Source organism: Anguilla anguilla, chromosome 9 (genome assembly GCF_013347855.1).
Source record: "Anguilla anguilla isolate fAngAng1 chromosome 9, fAngAng1.pri, whole genome shotgun sequence".
Lineage (NCBI taxonomy): Eukaryota > Metazoa > Chordata > Actinopteri > Anguilliformes > Anguillidae > Anguilla > Anguilla anguilla.
The window spans coordinates 41,647,841-41,669,410 of NC_049209.1; the positions used below are offsets into that span (position 1 = coordinate 41,647,841).

General features: G+C 41.4%; 2 protein-coding genes and 1 long non-coding RNA gene across 5 annotated transcripts; 2 read left to right on the plus strand and 1 right to left on the minus strand.

The window, feature by feature from the left end:
• Nucleotides 1-70: 70 nt before the first annotated feature.
• On the minus strand, nucleotides 71-5,090 carry LOC118234915. The gene is made up of 3 exons (XR_004766758.1): nucleotides 4,056-5,090; nucleotides 1,097-1,138; nucleotides 71-978 (listed from the first exon to the last, which is right to left on the minus strand). It is a non-coding gene; the product is annotated as an uncharacterized LOC118234915 (long non-coding RNA).
• A 21-nt stretch (nucleotides 5,091-5,111) lies between these two features.
• On the plus strand, nucleotides 5,112-11,713 carry ftr83 (finTRIM family, member 83). 3 transcript variants are annotated; one of them, XM_035431779.1, is made up of 8 exons: nucleotides 5,112-5,700; nucleotides 6,308-6,403; nucleotides 6,589-6,822; nucleotides 6,998-7,157; nucleotides 7,370-7,426; nucleotides 8,195-8,260; nucleotides 8,839-8,928; nucleotides 10,463-10,597. In XM_035431779.1, the coding sequence occupies exons 1-7, from the start codon at nucleotides 5,128-5,130 to the stop codon at nucleotides 8,892-8,894; spliced, it is 1,242 nt and encodes a 413-aa protein (XP_035287670.1). In that variant the 5' UTR covers nucleotides 5,112-5,127; the 3' UTR covers nucleotides 8,895-8,928; nucleotides 10,463-10,597. The 3 variants fall into 3 exon arrangements, with proteins under 3 accessions (XP_035287670.1, XP_035287669.1, XP_035287667.1); XM_035431778.1 differs by having other exon boundaries at nucleotides 8,839-8,924; nucleotides 10,463-10,596; XM_035431776.1 differs by lacking the exon at nucleotides 8,839-8,928 and having other exon boundaries at nucleotides 10,463-11,713.
• A 1,123-nt stretch (nucleotides 11,714-12,836) lies between these two features.
• Nucleotides 12,837-20,881, plus strand: ruvbl2 (RuvB-like AAA ATPase 2). The gene is made up of 15 exons (XM_035431970.1): nucleotides 12,837-12,973; nucleotides 13,947-14,001; nucleotides 14,432-14,487; nucleotides 14,581-14,722; nucleotides 15,110-15,239; nucleotides 15,536-15,602; nucleotides 15,940-16,046; nucleotides 16,187-16,280; nucleotides 17,073-17,196; nucleotides 17,370-17,464; nucleotides 17,726-17,844; nucleotides 18,285-18,404; nucleotides 19,393-19,522; nucleotides 20,074-20,188; nucleotides 20,507-20,881. Exons 1-15 carry the CDS (start codon nucleotides 12,962-12,964, stop codon nucleotides 20,530-20,532), a joined length of 1,392 nt encoding a protein of 463 aa, XP_035287861.1. The 5' UTR covers nucleotides 12,837-12,961; the 3' UTR covers nucleotides 20,533-20,881.
• Nucleotides 20,882-21,570: the final 689 nt, after the last annotated feature.

Sequence of the window (21,570 nt, forward strand, 5' to 3'; positions counted from 1 at the left end):
GCATGCCATATTGTGCAAGAAGAAAATACAGAAGTGGTGACAGTTAATGATGACATATTTCACAACCACATTCACACATTTATTGCTTCATCAGTTTCACCTGTTGAGACTCCTCCCTTAATTTACATAATAAGGAATAAACCACATTCTAATTCTAGGGGTGACTTTAGTGATCTCAAAGTTGCCACTTTTGGATGAATATCAAAAATTCCAACTGATGGTTTCATTGTTTTATATTTTTCTTTCAAACATATTCTTTCCAGGATCGTGTGCTGAGACTTTGTGCGTTTTCTTTCATTTAAAAAGTCTTTGCTGGTTGTGCAAGATCTTGTGGTTCCTCCTTCATTGCATTTCTGACATCACTCCATAGACAGTTTCACCTCACTCCTTATTAGGAAAGCGAGTTTCTGATAAGCGAGTTCTTTTTTTCCCCCCCTCATTCTTGTTTTCGGTGTTGACCAGAAACCAGAAAAGGCTCTTTGTGTAACCTGCTCACAGTCTTTGCTACTGATTAACTACTTCTGAGAGAAGTAAAATTCAGTTGAAGGACAGAGTTCATTTGCTGTCAAATGAATATGCTCTAGTTTTATGTGAGAAATTGGTCCAATTGAGGATTTAATGACCACTTTAAGTTCATCAAAATCTATCAAACTAATTTATGCATGTAGTCTCTTGTACTTGATTAAAAAAAGAAAATCTGTGTTTCATATTTATCAATGTATTAGTGTTTTATTATTTAATGAAAGAGTATAAACCTCACTGCTCATTGGAGCATAAAACAGTCATAGTTAAAAATGAATAGCTAGGTATTGTTGGCGTAATGGTTTCGAATCCAGCCTCTTCAGTAATTTCCTTTGATCAGGCAGGTGGAAAGTCTCATGTTTCAGGGTAGGTAGTCAAGGCTATGGGTCAGACCTTCATTTTGCGGACTGAACTTTAAATATGCTGGGACATTAGCCTTGGTGAAGGGTGGCCCGCCTGTTGGAAGAATGTAAAAATCGACATTAGCGAAAAAGTCAGGATCCTTTTTGTAGTGGTGACTGGTCCACGCATGGAGGCGAGGTATTTACAAGTGTTTCCTCAGAACAATGGCTACCTTTGTGAGCACTGGCAGATACACAGAGCAAACAGGAGGGACCTGGAAGAGAGCCACATTAAATCACACTGGCTGCACAAAAGCCGTCATAAAAGTACAGGCAAATGCAGAATTGATTGAACATGACTATAAAGACATTTAATATCTTTGAAAAAAAACCCAAATAAACCAGTGTTTCCTAAAGAAAATAAGCAAGGCATTTGTAGTTCATTCTTTTGTACTTCGTATTGTACTGACACCATATCCACATGTTTTTATTTCCTTTTGTTTGTCGGCATAGTAGGGCTGGCATTTTTGTTCCTGGATTAAACATTTCACAAAGCAAACAGGGTCTATGTCAGTTTCTGTTTGCGTAATTTAAAACTCAGTGTTGGGAAGAGTGGTTAGCTACCAGAAGGAAAGAAAGTCTTAAGGTAAACACTCTGGGGGAAAAAATTAGAAGCATAACTTTTTCTTGAACACACACAAAACTTGAAAATGCATGTGTCCTTTTGTAGACTTGAAGGCAGCACACATGAATAAAATCTAGATCTGGTTTCAGTTAGCACTAAATCTGAGAAGCTGTCTGACAACTTCTGGCCAAGAGACCTACTTTATCAGAACAACCTGATGTTGAGACTATTTATAAACTTTCACACCAGTGCAGACTGAAATGAACTCCTGCAGTGAAACTGAGGCCGTTCACACTGCTTTCCTGGGATTCGGTTTGGGCTTAAAAGAGCAGCAAGGTCTCATAGTATTGGCCACCATTGTTCTAACTCTGACCTTCAAGAAAGCCCCACCAGTAATGAGTTTCCTTTTGGACACATCCACTCTGCTTCTCCTCATTGAAGGTGACTGAATACAGCTCACCCTCTCATATTACTGTAATAGACAATGCCATACTGTATGTGCTATGTATAAAATGGCTGTAATTCATAGACAGAATACCCAACATGCATGTAAAAACCCTTAAATTAAACAGTCTGCACTTTAACCTTGTATTAGTGTTGAGTGATGTTTGTTTTTTTTTTTGTTGTTGTTGTTTGGTTTGATTTCGATAATCACAGTTTTTTATTTTGATTTTTCAATTTAGTTTGTTTTATGTAGCATGAAATAACATTAACTTTAAAAAAGAGTTTTAAAACTTTCAATCTATTTTCAAAGGTTCAAATGTTGTGAATGCATATTACAGTAAATCATTACATCACTTCAGTCTTTAAAAATATATATGAATTTCAGGTGTGTATATTTCATTTATTCATTTGTTAACTTTATAATTCATGTTGCTTATCATACACTGTTGGCTCTGGAAGTAAAGAACTTTTCTCTTTGACAGGCGGCCAGGCAACCAGCCATCGCTGTTGAATGTTACCGACCCACAGTTTTCAGTGTTCCTTGTAAGCAAGTGAACTAGTAACGTTGACAGAATCATGACCAATTTCGAGGCAGATATAACATTCTGTTGAGTAAAAGCGCCCAGTTTGTTAGTTTGTGTTGTTCGGTACAGTGTTACAGTCGCATACCTCCTTAGCCCAGCTCCAGTTTCGTTCATATGGTCTGAGTAGACCAATGAGTTCTGGGTTTTGTGTTTCCGAACTGTCACATGACTTGCGTGTCTACAGGCCCAATGGATTACGGTCATATAGAAATGAGATGTCTTCTGTACGAACTGTGTTGAGTAGACGCCTTTTTAAAAAATACTACTTTAAACTACTAAAATACTACTAAACTAACTCACCGAGCTTGGAGAATACCATTTATCCGAATTATGGCAATTCAAATAATAGAACCGTCGTTGATGAAAGGAGTACAGCCAAAACAACAAAAATAGTGTCACTGTCCAAATACAGATAGACAGACAGACAGACAGACAGACAGATAGTACTTTTGTACTGAATGAAAAGGAGAGAAAAAAGACACATCGAACCATTCAGCTTGACAAGTTAGAGCTACTTATTTTACTGCAGTTTAATCTCCAGCAATAAAAGAACAAAGCTCCCTGTTACATTGTCAGGTACTTCAAAGGAAACAAATTGTCAGCACAATACATTTGTCTTAACTGGAAAAGTAATTTAGTGTAGCCCTACAAGACAGTTGTTAATGTTGAACTGATTTAACATGTCTTTCTCTGGTCTGTTGTATGCGTCTATAAAAGGTACTTTAGCATGAAACCTCAGAGAGTGAATTACGTGTCTGAAGTTTCCTCACTTATGGATTTCGACTAAGTTTAACACTGGCTGACTGTTTGACTTGAGGAGCCACGTTGACACAATGGAACTTTTTGAGAAACCTCTTGACCCACTGCTATCTCATGAATCTGGCTTGGCCACATTCTATTTGTAATCCTTCTGACAATGAGTATGATAAGAGAAGGGGAAAATGTATTGTCATAATATGCATGTTCACCTGTCATATACACTGTGGTAAAGCAAAACAAAGGCACAAAAATGTATGTCCTATAACTGCAGATACAAACAGAGAAAAAATTTGCATTATAGCTGCATTATAGGAGTCTTCACATTTCTGTAATGCGTAAAAAAGAAACATGAAGAATTGACATTAGGCAAAACAAAACTGCAAATTAAACAGGAAGTTGGTAACTAACCACTCCAAACAACAAGCTTCAGCACTCATTCCAATTTATAACCTCTGGTCACCAGTGACAAAGACTCCTGCAGCTCAGTGGAGTTTCTTCAGCTGCGCCTAGGAAGTTAATCTGAAAAATGTTTCTTCAGCAAATGAAAATGTAGCCTGCGGTCTCAACCGCTCCATAGCAGTTATCAAGCACCCTAAATTCAAAGCAACCCTTTCAGCATGATAAATTAGAATTTTGAAACGGGGCCTGACCAGACTGCATGAATCTGTGGGCGAATGCTCTGAATCACAGATGAGAGAAGCTGAAGACGGGTGAGTAAGGACTACAGGAATGCCAGAAAGGGATTGGGAGACCCCACCAAATCTGCAGACCCCCGCCTACCTCATCAATCTCCCGGCTCCCCTTGCGGGGAGGTCGGAAAGCTTTGATGTTTACATGTCTCGGAGTAAATACATCACAGGCACTCCCCCGGTTTGCCGTGACATTCTGAGATCTGGGGCAGGTGGGAGCTGCCCGTGCCTTGGCTAAATGTCCTGCCGCAGAACTTCTCGAAAACAAAAGTCATCATGAGAAAGAAAGTCTCATGCATTAGGCCTCCTTCACATGTGACTGTACCACTGCTTCAGATTTGGCAAAATTATACTGGTAGAACAAACAGCTGTAGACACTGGCTATGTCTATGTCAGTTCACTCTCAAAGATCTTTGCTGTTTGACCATTCTCAACTTTGCACCCATGATTAATGTATATAGATACTGCAATGCCCCTTCCTGTAAACTTCGGAAAATCGGAAAAGGCACCAAAAAAATTCTTATGACTGGATTTGAATTTTTAAGCTTCCAAAATGTAAATAATTAAATTCTACATAAAAGGAAGATAAAGTATTTGAGATTGGACAAATAACCAAGGAATTTCCATGAAATACGGTGCACATCACAAGCATTGTGGTTCTTTCCAAGCACTTGATAAAACTGATATGTAAATCTTGTTGAAGTGACTTCAGAGTTGCTTACCCTAATGATGTCACCTTGCTGTAGTTACTTTTAAATCCAAACCACTCCGCAACCACCACAAGTTGTAGTAAAACAAACATATTGGACCATGTGAAGTGTTTGCAGTGGAAGATGCTGCTGCCATTTTGTGTTTTAATGGCTAGAATCAGAGTGAACAGGGTTCACATTTTAAGTTCTGTGTCACAGCAAGTCAGTATCCTCAGATCACACATTTCACACTCATTCCTCCCTCTCTCAATTTTTACAGATCCCTGTGATTGATGCCAGCTTGTTCCTCATCCTCAGCCCCGCCCCCTTTTTTTCTAGTTTCTGCTCAACCAGTTCAACCTCCAACAACCCTCCCTATGTACTCCATATAACATGCAGCCCTGTCACCGTGATTCAGTTTCTGCCTGATCTGACAGACCGATAAGTCTCTTTCCTGAGGAACTGAACGAGAGTATGACCACAGAAGACGACTGCTACCTGTGCAAGGAGGACCTGAGGGACCCCGTGTCTATTCCCTGTGGACACTCCTTCTGCTCTATTTGTCTCAAAACATATTGGGACCACGCTGACCACATCGGGACCTACAATTGCCCTCAGTGCAGGGTCACCTACAACAAGAGACCGTCCCCTCGCCGGATGCAGAGCTCCAGGCATTCGGGGGCTCCCCGGAGCTCCGAGTCTTTCCCGCCGCCACCTCCGTCCCCCGACTACAACTATGCCGGACCCAGGGACGTGGGCTGCGACATCTGCATCGGCAGGAAGCACAAGGCGGTCAAGTCCTGCCTGATGTGCCTGGCGTCGTACTGCGACAAGCACCTGAAGCCCCACTTCGAGTCGTCCACCTTCAAGCGCCACAAGCTGGTGGACGAGATCGGGCACCTGGACCGGCAGATCTGCCCGCAGCACCAGAAGGGCCTGGAGCTGTACTGCCGCACCGATCAGATGTGCATCTGCGTCCTCTGCACGGTGAAGGAGCACAAGGGCCACGACATGGTTTCCGCTGAGACGGAGAGGGCAGAGAAACAGGTAAGGCGGCTTTCGTTATGCCTGACCCGTTTCAGGGCGTGGTGGGTTCTGTGTGTACTAATCTGATTACTATAGGAACTTTACATGTATAAAAGACAAAGTTTGGAAGACGTCAAATATATTTTTCAAATATATAATAAAAATAGCGACAACAACAACAATAATATAATTATGATCATATTATTATAATAATATAATTATTATATTATATTATAATATTATTGTTACTACTCATAGGTTATTTGTCAAGCTAAGACAAAGAAATGACATACGCTTTGACATTGCGTAACCACAGGTAGGTAATTATATATTTGTTCTTTTCTTTTTCAAATGTCAGTTAGATCCACCCAGTAAATAGTAAGGTTGCTATGGAATGAGTTCAGACCAGGGTGTGCAAGGGGTGTGGCAATGAAACACTGCAATGCATCACTAACCGGCCCTCTGTTCTGGCTCTGCTGCATGGTTTGAAAAAAAATCAGCGCTGTCCTTCCTGACTTTTCATTGACTAAAAGCAGAAAAATGTGGTTCTGCTCCAGAGAACCTGTGAGAGGGTGCTTCATGAAGCCACTGAGGTACTGGTCAAAATAACACTCTTTCTTCTCCTCAGAATCTTCTGGGTGCCACGCAAGCAGAAATCCAGCAGAAGATCCATGAGAGATTGAAGCAGATGGAGGAACTGAAACAGGCAGTGGATTCTCTGAAGGTACGCATGGCTGCTCTAGAATCAAAAGGGCAGGCTCACTTGAGGATGACCTCTTTTATTTGGTATATCACAGAGAGGGAAAAGGTCAGGTCTTTTGAGACGTTATGGAGTTAGCACAGGACAAGCGTAGAGCAACAGCATGTATGATAGGTCCTCATCCTCAGTCTTCCGTTCCCCCTGACCAGAGCTCCGCCCAGAGGGCCATGCAGGAGAGCGAGAAGCTGTTTGGAGAAATGCTGCGAGCCATCGAGAGGATGCAGGCCGAGATGACCAAGCTCATTTCCACCAACAAGAAGTCGGCCCTCAACACAGCCGAGGGCCACATGGAGCGGCTGACCCACGAGATCGCCGACCTGAAGAAGCGGGACACCGAGCTGACGCAGCTCTCCCGCACCGAGGACCACATCCACTTCATCCAGGTGACGCAGGCAGTGCCGCGAGACGCGTGTTGGGGCAGGGCAGCGCGCTTCCGCAAACTAGGCAGCATGCGCCGAAAGTGCACAGAAAAAAAAAATCTGAACTGAACGAAGGTTCCTCACTTTCTGACCGTTTGAATTTCGGACTGAATTTCTCCCTCTTTCTGTTTCACTGCAGAGCTTCCACATGCTCATTGCCCAGACCGAAGCGGAGGAGCTGCCCACCGTGTCGGTGAACCCGTACTTCTCCTTTGGGTCAGTGACCAAGACTGTGTCTGAGATGAAGGAACATCTAAATGAGTACAGCAACGAAGAGCTGGTGAAGGTGGCAAAAACAGGTGGGTAAAATAAGGAGTCATTGCCCATTGACTTTTAACTTGGGGCTACATGGCTACAAGATCACACCTGCTTCAAACATATTTTTAAACGGCCCGGATTTCATAAGCTATAGGGGTCAAGATCTCGGCTAGTTATCTACCGTTTATACTGCACTTTAGGGTATTTCAGTAAATTCTCTATTTTTTTAATTCTGCCACCTTTCTCTTTTCAGTCAATAAGATGCCATTTTGCCAGCTGGATGAACGCAACAGAAGACAGACAATGAAATGTGAGTCGATCACAATAATGACATCTCATGGACTTCCCTTTCACACACAAATGATTGGACTCATCTGTTGATGCAACATGCAAGCATCTTTTTGACTGCCCACGTTTATACGATAAAACTGATTCTGTGATAAACTACAAAATTTTATTTTTTGATCATTTTTTTTTTTTCATTACAACAATATGGAATTCATAGGGTGACACACCCAGTAGTGACCTGATCGCATAAGCTACTGTTTCATGCTATTCAAAGGAAAGCAAACATTTTATTGAGCTGCCTTTATTTGAACAGCGTGAGCTTGGTGGATTGCACAATTATGTTTATTGGAAGTTAGCCGGAAAACCGGTACTTTGCCCAAGCCCTCAGACTGTTTTCTCTGTTTACACTTCCTGATTAAGGTACAGCTCATGCAGGAGGTTACAGTTTGAAATCAATACTTACACACTGAATTTGAGAATCAGTATATGTTCATAAAAAGCAACCGTTGTAAATTCTTTACAGTTCCCTCTTATGACTTCAATGTGTAATCCGTAAAGTTACACATTAACCATTTGATACAATGAACAGCCCCCAGGCAATGCTGTGGGGCAAGTGGAAAAGCAAGCTTGGTTTCACATCATTTTTCTACGGGGTCTGCCCCTGTCTGTGAAATGATAATTCATCTGAAAGATCAAAAAATAACCAAAAAGAAAAATAAAGATTTATGGATTTTGTAGATTTATGTCTGCAGAAACACTCCTCGCTTATATCTCTATTCTGTCTCCTCAGCCAATGAAGTCGGGCTCTACAAGTCTCCCAGCCACGAGCCGCGAACAAGAGATGAGTTCTTACAGTGTAAGTGCATTTTTCTTATGTACTTTAAACAGGCTTGTGAAATACATTAATGACAAAGAGGATTAATTTACCCAATTAGGTTAATTACGTTTTATTTTATTTACAGCAGTAGCAGTATTCAACATACTTATTTGTACTCTAGCACAGGCATGGAGGATTGCTTTGGGTTATACAGTAATGTTATGAGTTTATGATAACACAAGAATAATCTTTGAAGACTTTCGCTCCTCCTGGCAGTTGTACATACAAATCTTAAAAATGTGGAAACAATCAAGCAAGAATTTGGAACAGGTTCAACAATACCCAAAGATTATCTCAAGGTTGCCGGATGCCTCTTTTGCATTCTTGATTGTTACAATTTCAAAAAAGACACAAAAGACACAAAAATTATCTGCAGCAGGACTGATTGGAGACAATGTCAAAATGGAAACCAGGGTATACTTACCATGCAAAAAATAATAATTAAAAAATCCAAAACCAAACTAAAAGTTAAGGATCCACAGTCAAGGCAAACTTAAATGGAAAACAGGTTAACTTCCATTTATGGATAAGTTATTTTGGCATTTCTGCCATTCCAGATCAACGCTCTCGTCCGTCTGGCAGAGACGCCAAGCAAGTATACCATGAGTTCTGACCTCCTGAGGTGCAGAAGCATAGCCACCAGGCAGGTGACTTCTTCTGTGTCTTCTATTTGCATCCCGTTGTAGACCCAGATAGTTACATTTTTAACATCTAGAAAACTGTTGCATGAAAGGTTGCAAGGTGGCATCAGGCTGTTTTTTTGGTCATGAAAAACCCCAACCATGTTTCAGAAATAACCAATGCGAATGTTCAGGCATGCTATGAGTGGTCTTTGTTCAGTTACTGTAAAGTGGGTATTACTTGGTAGTTTCCACATTTGACCAAATGATATTCTTTGTGGATTAACAGAATCCACTATGAAATACAATTCATGCATATTAGTTTCTTGTGAACACACAAACAATGTAAAAGTAATCATGGGAGGTTCTGCAGCATTTCTGGAATATTCTGAGTAGATCTGGGCCAAATACATGAGCATTTAAGTATTTATATTTGAAAATGCTATTTTCTTTTCATTCAAATATTTACAAATAAAACGCTCCAAAACCACTACATATTTACTTCTACTTAAAGTTTTTATAAATGCTACATGCTGTCTCTCTTGGGACTATACTTTGCCCCTCTATGGAGAAACTGCACTTCAATCTTTGAACTTGTGCTTGCATTGTAAGCTTTGGAAATCGAATATTCTGTTGAAATGCATTTAGAGCATTTACAAATACTTCTTTAAAATACTATTTCAATCTTTAAATATTTTTCTTCAAATACTATGCCCTATAAGGACCCATATCAGACCTGGGTGAAATACGTATTTGTTTTGAATTCAAATACTCAATTACACCAAGTAAGATCAATAGAGCACAGACAAGTATTTCAGTCCAAAACAAATACGTATCTGACCCAGGTCTGACCCATATACATTTATTTTTATTTTATGTAACAACATTTTCATATTATTTTTGTAGATAGTACATAGAGTTTTCTATTCATGCATGACACAACAGAGTAAAATTAAGCCTATGAATATTATTTTGGCACTTGATCCAGATGAGATGTCTTTTAAGATCCAAAATATCAAGATCTTGACTGAAAATACTAGTTTTCAAATATTCGCGTTTAAAAAGTATTTGAAGAACTTGTAAATACATTTGAGTTGTTCTTAATTATTTTAATACATTATCTGAATACATTAATGTGTTTGTATTTATGTATCTGTATTTATGTATTAAATAACACAGAACAAAGACTTGTTTCCAAGAGTATTTAAAAGTAATTCAAATACATGAAATATGCATTTGACCCAGGTCTGGTTATGAATTTGCAGGGAAAGTGTATTATGTGCTCTTCAGTGTTCATAATAAGACAATAAGGAAGTGACTAGATAATAAGTAAAAGAAAAGACTTAGAAAATTAGTTATGAGTACATAAATCTTTATAAGCTCAGAATCTGAGATAGACATGAACTGTATAAATGAATAATTAACCCACACAGTGTATAATGGGATTTAACTTAAGGGGGAACATAGTCAAATGCAGAAATGGCCTTTTGCTTCTCCATAGTAATGTGCTTTTACTAATATTTTCAGCTTTTGACTAATTTTTAAATCTCCCTTTGATCAGATGCCTGCCAGCTCACACTAGACCCAAGCACAGCGTACAGGCAGCTGTACTTGTCGAGAGGAAACAGGAAGGCCGCCTTGAAGAGAGATGCCCAGTCTTACAGCGATAACGCGCACCGGTTCGACTCCCTGCCCCAGGTCCTCTGCAAAGAGGCCTTGTCCAGGGGCGCTTATTACTGGGAGGTTGAGTGGAGCGGGGAGGGGGCAGCCTTAGGGGTCACCTACAAGGGAATCAAGAGGACCGGATACGGGGACGGAGCCCGCATCGGATACAACCGCAAATCCTGGAGCCTCTTCTGCTCCGACTCCAGCTACTCCGCCCGCCACAACAAGGACCAGACCGAGATAAACGCCCCCTACTCGTCCCGCATCGGGGTCTTCCTGGACTACGACGCCGGCACCCTGTCCTTTTACAGCGTCACTGACACCATGTCCCTCATCCACAAGTTCCAGACCACCTTTAATGAGACCCTCTATCCTGGCTTCTGGGTGTGGTATGAATCTGCCATCACCATAAACCAGTTGTAAACAAGTTTTCTGTGTAATATGCTGTATAAACAGCTCATGCCTCCTGCATGAGCTGTACCAAAACAACAACTTTCCCACTAACATATTAAGAATACTTTAAAGACTTTATTTTCATCAGTTAACTCTAATAAATTGTATATTAAATAATTAAAGTGTGTCGTTTTTATAAGCAAACCTAAAGCCAAAATATGGGTAGTACTGTGAATCTTTTAAATAAACAACATGAATGAACTGTATAGCTTTGGCTTATAACATGTAACAGTCCATTGGGTGGCCACATTTGGTCCTGGAGAGCTGTAGGGTATGTTGGTTTTTGTTACTCAGCACTGTTACTAGTTGGTCAATAAAATCAGTTGATTACACACTTAAACTCACCTCACCTGGTTTTTTTTAGGTCTGGTTGCTGATTTTAAGGTTAAACAAAAACAAGCATACCCTGTAGGTCTCTATGGTTAACATTGGCCATCCCAGCCATAGTGTGTACAATAATCTGCTTGCTACTGTGTCTCTATATAGAACAAAATGGGTTATAGCCCACCAACCTGAAACTTGTTAGAGAAAAGCAATGTATTTTTTTTACAATGATATGCATGTATCACAATGGGTTTTTATTATACTGTATTTTATCATACAGATATACAGAGAATTGTGTGGACATTATAGATATCTAATTGTATAAAATCACATTTAAAGCCTTTTGTCAAATAAAGTTTTTCGTTTTTTATTTTGTTGTTGTTTTGCATCATTAAGTTTTATCCAGTGAGATTGTTGTTGCACTGCTGAATATAATAAAATGTAAAATGAAATTCTATTTTATTGATATAATTAACGGTAAGAGTGACCTCTATTGGTCAAATGGATTATGGCCCGATGATTGCAGTCGACTACTGTTTATGAGTCAACTACACTGGCTAGTGTGGCTACACCTCACAAAAAGACGTAGTACGCGAACTCAAAGAGCAGTCTTAAAAATGTCATATGACTATTTTTAAGTCTACGTATGAGAGATGTCATGCAGTTGCTGCGCGTGCACGACATTCTATACAGTGAATGAACTAGTAGTGCTAGGTCCTTAAAGCTGCAATCTTTCTCAGTTTTCACATTTCGGTCCTAGTCTCACATCAATTGTATAAATCAACATCTTCCTGGGCGCATCAAGGTATGCAGTATAGCTTTAGGTGCATATTCTGCGAACGTGTATTGTAGCACAAATGCAGATATTTGTTAAAACTGTGTAATAAAGAAGGAAATAAACATGGTCTTGTAAAGTCCAGTTGAAACATACCAAAGCAGGCTGTAGTGTGCTGCAACGACACGGATCGCGGTAGCAGCATTTGTTGATAAAACAGGTGCACGTCAGTAAGCAATATTTGCAGAAGTGCGAAACAGTTGATGCAGTTGAATGCAACCTGAGAGAACCGCTTCTGTTGTTGACAGCAGGCTAACTAACTCGGTTACTAGAGTACACCGCAGAAATAAAGCATATCCTTTCTTCCTACTAGCTAGCTAGCCAGTTAACTGAAAAACAGACTGAAAACGACAAATGTCTTGACCAGATAACCTATGGGGACCTTTGCTCTCTGTCACGATGCCACCAGGTGCCCCCCCTATATTAGGCACTTACCGTAAAAAAACATAATAAAAAAAACAATTGTCAATGTTTAGGTTAAAAAGCTGCAATAATTACCATGCACTCATATAATTTTTGATGCTGAATTACTATGTTTGTTAGTGGGAGGATGAGTGATATAATTGTTGATGTTATATATACACAATACAGAACATTTAACGTGAAATTACAACGAGGACTGACTGCATACTATTTTGACTTCACCATTCATCTCTCGGCGTGGGTTGAAACCATGGAACTGAATAAGCATGCTTCCAGAACATTTCGTTTTGTGTATTGTTTCTATACGGAAGTACTTTGATAGTGCACCCAGGTCGAAGCGGCAGCCGCATTTTTGAAAACATGGCAGCGCAGGTGAGTGACTTGAACGCTGAAATAAAGACTCCTGTTATAAAACATTCGTGGTATTTATTATATTAGGAAAGATGTAAATGCTACTATGTTATTTGATGGGCCAAATTACCAGGTAATTTGCAACTATTCAAATGCGAACGATTGTGTGAGTTGATGAATGAAACCGCGTAATGTTAACGTAGCTAGCGTGCTGTTAGTAAGCGAACAAACGCTAGTTAGTTAACATCTTGACGGAGCAAACCCGGCAAGCTGAATTTGCGACATTGTCCAGTGGTTGACTTCAATTTTTGCTTAAATGTAAGTGAAGTTAATAAGCTGTGGTTGTGAATTCTCGGTTCGTCTCTAGAACATTCAAGTTAGCTAAGTTAGCCAGATGTATAGGCCTCGTGTTCCAGCTATTTCTAGAAGTGTCATAACGTTAGGCTAGCTAACTTGGAGAGCAGTTGATTTCATGAATTAACGTTATTCATTTACATTTTAGTACAGGTGGCTCATTTTAGTTCATGCATCGATTAATAGTGACACGTGTTTGCATTTTTACTTACTACTTGTAGTGGGCCACTTGCTGAATCTTGTGTTGTAGTAAACTGAACAGCTAGCTATATCACTATGGCAACACGGTGCTGCTCCAGCGTATCTAACGTTTTCTACAAACCGAAGAAAACACGGAATTGGAGACTGTTTTTCCACATAGAAAACGCTTCATATTCTGCCGTATTCAGGATACCTTTAACTGTTTCAATATTAGGACTGTCAAAAGCTCTCAAGTTGTTTTTAATTTGATAAGCTAGCTTGTTTGAGAGTTTGGTGTATTTTGTATAGCTCTCTATCGTTAGCCTGACTAACGAGACCGGATACTATTTGTACAAATTAATTTACATATTCAATAGCTGACACGCAAGATGGCAAATCGTTCTGACCAACGGAATGACCTTTAATTTATCTCATTTTCACTATCCTCAAAATAAAACAGATGGCAGCCACAAAGGTTCCGGAGGTGCGTGACATCACCAGGATAGAAAGAATCGGTGAGTTCATGGCATTTATAATATTACAACATGTTAATAATTCGATATCTAGTTAATACTTCTTTGTTATGGTGCTTGTATGGAGACTCTGTGATATTTAAGTAAAATCTACATAGTGATGCACTACTATGTCAATATTAATTAAATTTTAAATAAGCCAGCTCTATATCCACCCTTCTTTGCCGGACTCCTTGATAGTGGGGCAGCTTTGGCCTGTATTCTTTTTTTCATTTAAAGTTGTCTATTCTGTTTCTGTTTTAAATATTCCTTTATTTCGCTTTAACTCTTCTTGGACAGCCTTGCATCGCAAATGGACTCAACAGGTTCTTACTCTCAACTGTTGAACACATTCTGACTAGGGATGGTTTTCACGATTGGGAAATATTCAGGAATAATTATGTTTGTAATGTTGTCTCCTTTTTTACCATAGGAGCTCATTCTCACATCCGTGGCCTTGGATTGGATGATGCTTTGGAACCTCGTCAGGTAAATCTCAGCTTCCGGAAAGTCACAGCTGTTAATGATGGCCAATACAGTATTTTGACCGTGGCTAATCGGCTGCATTACTGTCGCTCCCAGGTTTCCCAGGGGATGGTGGGTCAGCTGGCATCTCGCCGGGCTGCAGGGTTGATCCTGGAGATGATCAAGGACGGACACATCGCTGGACGAGCCGTCCTCATCGCTGGCCAGCCAGGCACTGGAAAAACCGCCATCGCCATGGGTATCTTTCATGTTTTTCCCTCTCTTTTTTTTTTCTCTGTGCCTCTGAGAAAGTCATCATGGTCTAATTAAAATTTGTATTTCAGTAAGTTTAACTTTTAAGAAACAGTTGACATACAGTGGTGCCTTGTGAAACATTTTATAGATGTCGTGGTCTCCTGACCCCTACAACTTGGCACAGCTTGGCCCACTCTTGCCTGTTGAATTCGCACCAGTTTTAAATGAAGTGATATTTCATTGTCACTGGGTTTTGGAACAAGTCCTATCAGCAATAGCCTTAATCAGTTGTACTTTTTTCTTTCCGATGCATTGGGTAGGGAAAGCTACATTCAGTTTGCAAAGTTACATATGACAGTGAGGATATTGATCTTCTCCTCTGACTCGTCAGGTATCGCTCAGTCTCTCGGACAGGACACGCCTTTCACAGCTATTGCTGGAAGTGAGATCTTCTCTTTGGAAATGAGTAAAACCGAAGCCCTCAGTCAATCGTTCCGGAAAGCCATCGGAGTGAGGATCAAGTAAGTGTGTGATCATTGGAGTAGAGTCCTGACAAAGAACCTGATGTACTCATTCATTCTGATGGTGTTTTTTAATGACTATAGCACTGACTTTGTAGCTTCACTTCTTCTGTTGTAATCTAAAATGAGTTATCCTCACATAATGGATCCTTTCATCAGAATTTTCAGTGACCTACTTGTGACATAATAAAGGAGCAGAAGTGGACTTTGTGTAATTGGGTATGCTTTAGGTCAAGAATTCTAGCGAAAGTTTATAAAGGAGTTGAAACTCATTTAATTTCCCTTCATCTTTTCAGGGAAGAGACGGAAATCATCGAAGGAGAAGTCGTAGAAATCCAGATTGACAGGCCCGCAACTGGAACAGTGAGTTCTGGGCTGACTGTCCTTTTGTGCGCTGACTGTGTGCATAAGCGTATATTTATACGGTATGCCCAGCTGGCTAGAGATGCTTTCAGGCCAGTCTCTAGAACGATTAACGTCCCTGATACAACAAAGGAATATGATTCATTTTTGGCATGTCATTTTCATATGCACCCATTCGATTGCAGTCTTACGCTGTGGAAGCATACATTAGAAAAGATGCTTGGTTATCACAGTGACAGCAAATGAAATGTTATTGACGAAAGGTCAATAAAGATGCAGTATTAACCAAGAAACTACAGCACCCCAGACCTAAGGCATGGCCTTTTCTGTTCATTAGGGTGCCAAGGTGGGAAAACTGACCCTGAAGACGACCGAAATGGAGACCATTTACGACCTGGGCAGCAAAATGATCGAGAGCCTCAGCAAGGAGCGAGTGCAAGCGGGGTGAGAAATCCTAATCAGTATCGATGCTCACGTACGCGGCAGTGCATGCTGCGAGCTCCATTTGCTCCTCACTGACGAGTAAATCGCTGGGCGGCTAATGGCCCTGAACGGTGACGAGCGGTGCGCTTTTGCGTCTGCAGGGATGTGATCACGATCGATAAAGCCACGGGGAAGATCACCAAGCTGGGCCGCTCCTTCACCCGCGCCAGGGACTACGACGCCATGGGAGCGCAGGTAGGCCGGCCGCGTCCTGGCCTCTCGCCCACCCTTCGTCTGCTGAAATGGGTATCCTGTTCCAGCTCTGCCTTACCTGACCTAGCCCTGGAGCCTCCTGGTTTATGCCGCTTTTCATTCCGGCCGTAATTACTCATCTGCGATCGTAGTGAGCTGATCATTGATCTGAACTCGACACCTACAACGATTTGCTCTTCTAAGGCGGTGTTATGTCAAAACAAGTGTGCTTGCTGCAAAGATAAGTTAATAGTCTAAAATTTATTTAGAACTTTTTTGATCAGTAATAGAGAGTGCTTAAAATGCTAATGCATTCACCTTCTGTTATCTGACTAAGGCAAACAATACCTTTGGAATGAAGTTACGTACCGTAAATGCAGAACGCACGGATGCCTTAAGCTAAACGCTTACCTGTGGATAAACAAATTTGTAATCGGCCAAAGTTGCAGACTTTAAAAATCACCTCAGTTGAAATTTGGAAGTACTTCAAATTCTGTTTTTGTTAACTTCAACTGGTTAAAAAACCAAACGGCATACAGTGACTCCTGAGTGGCATGTTTAGCTGATGCGCTACCCCAAATGTACATTAATTTTGGGACGGTCCTATGATGATGATCGGTTGTTCCAAAATGAGGACAAAAGGGGTGGATAAAAGAAACACAGCGCGCATGGGAGGTGAGCAGGCAACCCAGGACTGAATTTGTGTCTTGGACCGACACTGGACCTTTTCCAGTGTAGACTGCTAGTCCCGCTCTGTTACTCTGTTTTCTCACCGCCAGCGTCTTTGCGTTTTAGACGCAGTTTGTCCAGTGTCCAGAGGGGGAGCTGCAGAAGCGGAAGGAGGTGGTCCACACGGTCTCCCTCCATGAAATCGACGTCATCAACAGCCGCACGCAGGGTTTCCTCGCTCTCTTCTCAGGTCCGACATACTTCTCCCCGCCTGCTTTTAGGACGTGCGCACAGGAGCGGGTTTCAGCACAGTTAAGACACTAAAAGCTAATGACGCTCTGTTTGATACGACAGGCCGTACAGGAGAGGGTTTTAGCAGAGTTAAGACACTAAAAGCTAATGACGCTCTGTTTGATATGACAGGCGACACTGGAGAAATCAAGTCAGAAGTCCGGGAGCAGATCAACGCCAAGGTGTCGGAGTGGAGAGAGGAGGGCAAGGCTGAGATCATACCAGGGGTGAGTCTGAGCGTGTGATTTGTCATTCCTGTGATTCTACTGGCTTATTTATGAAATAATGCTGAAATATAATGAAATTCAGTTCCTGAATGAGGTATCACTTTGTATCATTGTTTCCTTTTTTAATTATGCTATCAAACCTCTGCTTTTATTGTGTAATGCTACGCAGTTTAGCTTTTTCTAGTTCTAGTTATGATACTTTTCCTCCGGGAGTGTTCACGCTTGTGTAAAGTCTGAAGTATCGTTGTTGTCTGATTCCAGGTGCTCTTCATCGATGAGGTCCACATGCTGGACATCGAGTGCTTCTCCTTTTTGAACCGGGCCCTGGAGAGCGATCTGTCTCCAGTCCTCATCATGGCTACTAACAGAGGAATTACCCGGTATGTAATCACAGTTCCTGTGCTCCCTGTACATCACTGAAATAAGTGAATTTAATAAATCAAATCTGACCTTTGTTCTTTGCTAGCCTGATATTTTCTCCATCAACGTTAGTGTTAGTGTAAGTGTAACTGATACTGTTAAATCTCCTTGGTCGTGTGTACAAAGCCCGCTACCGAAAGTCATTGGTACCTGGTATTCAGTGGCTAACGCTTCACAGATGTGTGCCTGTGCTAATGGGGAATATTTTAAACACAACTTTTGTGGAAAAAATATTGCTTCTTCAAAAGTAAATCTTCAAAGCTTCCCAGTTTCAGTGGAACTTGTAAATGTCTCAGAGAAGGCAGGAGAAGTGTAAATCTGATTGGGAGTGTGATCTTTTCGGATCTTATGACTGGAAGACTAAATACAATTCTTGAACTTCCGTTCTGTTGTTTCCCAGAATTCGGGGAACAAACTACCAGAGCCCTCACGGGATCCCTATCGACATGCTGGATCGCCTGCTCATCATCGCGACGTCTCCCTACACAGAGAAGGAGACGCGCCAGATCCTCAAAATCCGGTAAGACTTAGCCTTGGCTGAGAAGGGCTCACGAGCTCTGATCTTTCTCATAAAAACCCTTGAGCCCCAGTGCGCACTGCAATCTTTTAAGTCAGGAGTGCACATGCTACATGCTGATTTTTGTGCCAACCACTTACCTCAGTTTTAGTTTTCTAACACTTCCATAGACTATGCTGGTTCACTCCTCTACTTGAGCGCAGTAAAGTCTTTATTTATATGTATTTTCTCATTGACAGAGACAATGGGTGAGAAAAATGTTTCTTGTTGGGCCGTGAAGGCCGGCTGAGAACAGTTAATGTCTCGTACTGAGGGGCTGGCTGACTTGCTCAGTCGTTGGCTCCCTATTGTTGAAATGTGCATGAGTGGCGGTGTCCAGTAGATGGCGGTATTAATCCATTGTTGAAACGTGTGCGAGTGGCAGTGGTGTGCAGTCGGTGGCAGTATTAATGTTACAACTAGCTACCACAAGTAAGTGCAGTAATTTTCATGGACAGAAAAACAGTGCAACTATGGATGTAAAATTGTGTTCACGTTGTACGTAGCTAGCTAATTATTGTTTAAGCATGTTAATAGCATACAGCAGGTTGTATATTTGTTAGATGAGTAAAACAGTCCCTGGATGGGCAGCATATTGGCTTGGATGGGCAGTGTATTTGCAAAACCAAGGGTGGTTTGTGGTAGTATGAATGTCATTATTATTATTTCATAACTTATGTGAATGTTACATTGACAGTGATTTTGTGATGTTTTACATCTAAAAGCTAGCTTATTATTTCTAATTAAGATGCTTACTTATCACAGAAAAGGGATTAATTTTGTTATTTAACAAAAGTAGCACCACCATGGTCCAAATCTGTTAGGCTCGTGGCTGTTGGAATCCTGTAAAGCTGTGTCGTTGTTCATTTTTCTAGTTTATATGTTGCCTCTGAGCAAGTTAACTGTCCAGCTCTTGAAGTCGGCCTGAGAGGAGTCCTGTGCTTTCCTGTAGGTGTGAGGAGGAGGATGTGGAGCTGAGTGAAGAGGCGCACACAGTGCTGACCCGCATCGGGCTGGAGACGTCCCTGCGCTACGCCATCCAGCTCATCAGCACCGCCGGCCTGGTGTGCCGCAAGCGAAGGGTGAGTAGCGTAGCCGTAGCGTAGCGTCGGCACAGCCACACCAAAACAACTGGTGCGGCTAACGCTTTGTTTCCCTTCCACCTCACGGTAATTGTATTATTGTTTATGGCTGTGTTCTCCTCCTCCCTTTCAAATGGCCAGCCACATTTTCCTTCTCTGTGTGGCCAAGTTCTCCACCAATTGGGAAGGTGTAGACTAGCATGCCAGTCCGCCAAAAAGCTTTCATCCAGCTTCCGCCTTTTGACCCAACAGTCCCTCATTGGAGTTGCACAGGCATTGTGTAAGAAGCCCGTACATATCCAGCACGTGGTGGATAATGTCCAGCCCAATGAAACCTCCCTCCTTAACCGATGCTGTGGCCAGTCATGCCTCAGGTCCTGGGAGTCCTGGCCACCGTCGGCTTGGCACCCTGAGACGCATCACGTGTCACTGGCAAATGGCCATGTGTATTTATTTATGGAAGGTGTTTGTGTGAAAGCCTGTGTTAGCGGATGGGTTCTGTGGCTACCTTAGACTCTGAGCTTTAAGACTGCGTGCTCTGTTGTGCTCAGGGTACTGAAGTGCAAGTGGAGGACATTAAGCGGGTGTACTCGCTCTTCCTGGATGAGTCCCGGTCCTCGCAGTATATGAAGGAGTACCAGGATTCCTTCCTCTTCAACGAAACGCGTAAGTGTGGCCACTTGAACACAGAGTCTCAGTGTATCAACTTTAATTTCAGAGATCCACCGTATTTGCCCTGATACTCGGATTGCATTTAGAAATGCAATTATTTGTCCGATATAATATGGTATGCAGTGAGTTTGTATCAGCTTCGGGGCTTTAATGCTTTAAACTGTGTTTTTTCACATATTTTAATGAACAGCAGAAAACATGTTTTAACAAAAAGATGGTTCAGAAAGAACATGAAATTAGTTGATGTGTTGATGTATTGCTCAATTTGAGCCATGCATCTAAATACTTTCCTCCAATTTTTGTGTTTTTCAGAAGGAAATCAGATGGAAACTTCCTAATGAAGCGGACTTGGACAATTCTTTATTTTTTTACTGTGATACCTTTTCATTGGCGTTGTGTGTCTTTACCTTTTCAAGGTCGCAAGGCAGTGTTTCGGATGTTTTTTGGAATGGGGGCCTTAGCCCCACTCAAATGCACACCCTTGGTTCACTTTTTCCTGAAACTCCTCACATCTTCATTCTAATCTTTCTCGTGTTTGACTTCTATAGGTTGCTTATTTGGAATTTAAGTTGTGTAACTCAGTTACTCTGTGGGGGTTAACATTTCCTCCGAAAACCAGCTGGGTCTCCAAGCCTAGTAAAACAGTGGATGATAGACTGAATAAACTCATTGTTTATAAAAATAGGATCTCAGCATTCTTGTGGTTATTGATTGCTCATTTCTCAAATAGAGTAGAATTGCAATGCAACACCTTTTAAAATACCCTGCGTAGGTGGTCCAGAGTGAGTCAGCTGGTAAAAGAGCTCAACCCGAGAATAGGCTTGGTCCTATAACCTTCTGCAGGGTTGAGTCTGCTCTTTGTCATTGGCTGGCTATGACCGGGAGTCCAGGCCGGTGGGATGTAGTTGTCTTAGTCTGCCAGGATTTTGATGATTCAGGTCTGGTACAAACAGAGAGAGCAAAATGTCGATCTCTTCTTTGTGTCCCTTCACGCTCAGGACCTGCTCACATACCACCAACTGGACAAGCCACGCTGATATTATGGTTGTTTTTATTGCTCATTTCTAACACCTCCCACTGCCATTACTTTGCAAACTGAGCTATAAAAAACATGGGTCATTTTGTTGAATTTCTCTAGAATATTCCAGAATGAAGTACAGTATTATGTGATGAATAATTTATTGGTTGTTGACCTTTTGATGTGTGTAGATAAGAGGAAAAAGATGTTCTGGTCCGGATGATGTTGACATTCTCTTTATATGCTGGGTTTTTTCAGTGGGCTACACATCAGTAGAGCTGCTGGTAAAAGCCCCTCTGCTGGCCATTTGAATTTTTAGCACAGAAATACTCTTTATTCTGTCTGGACTATTGCTATA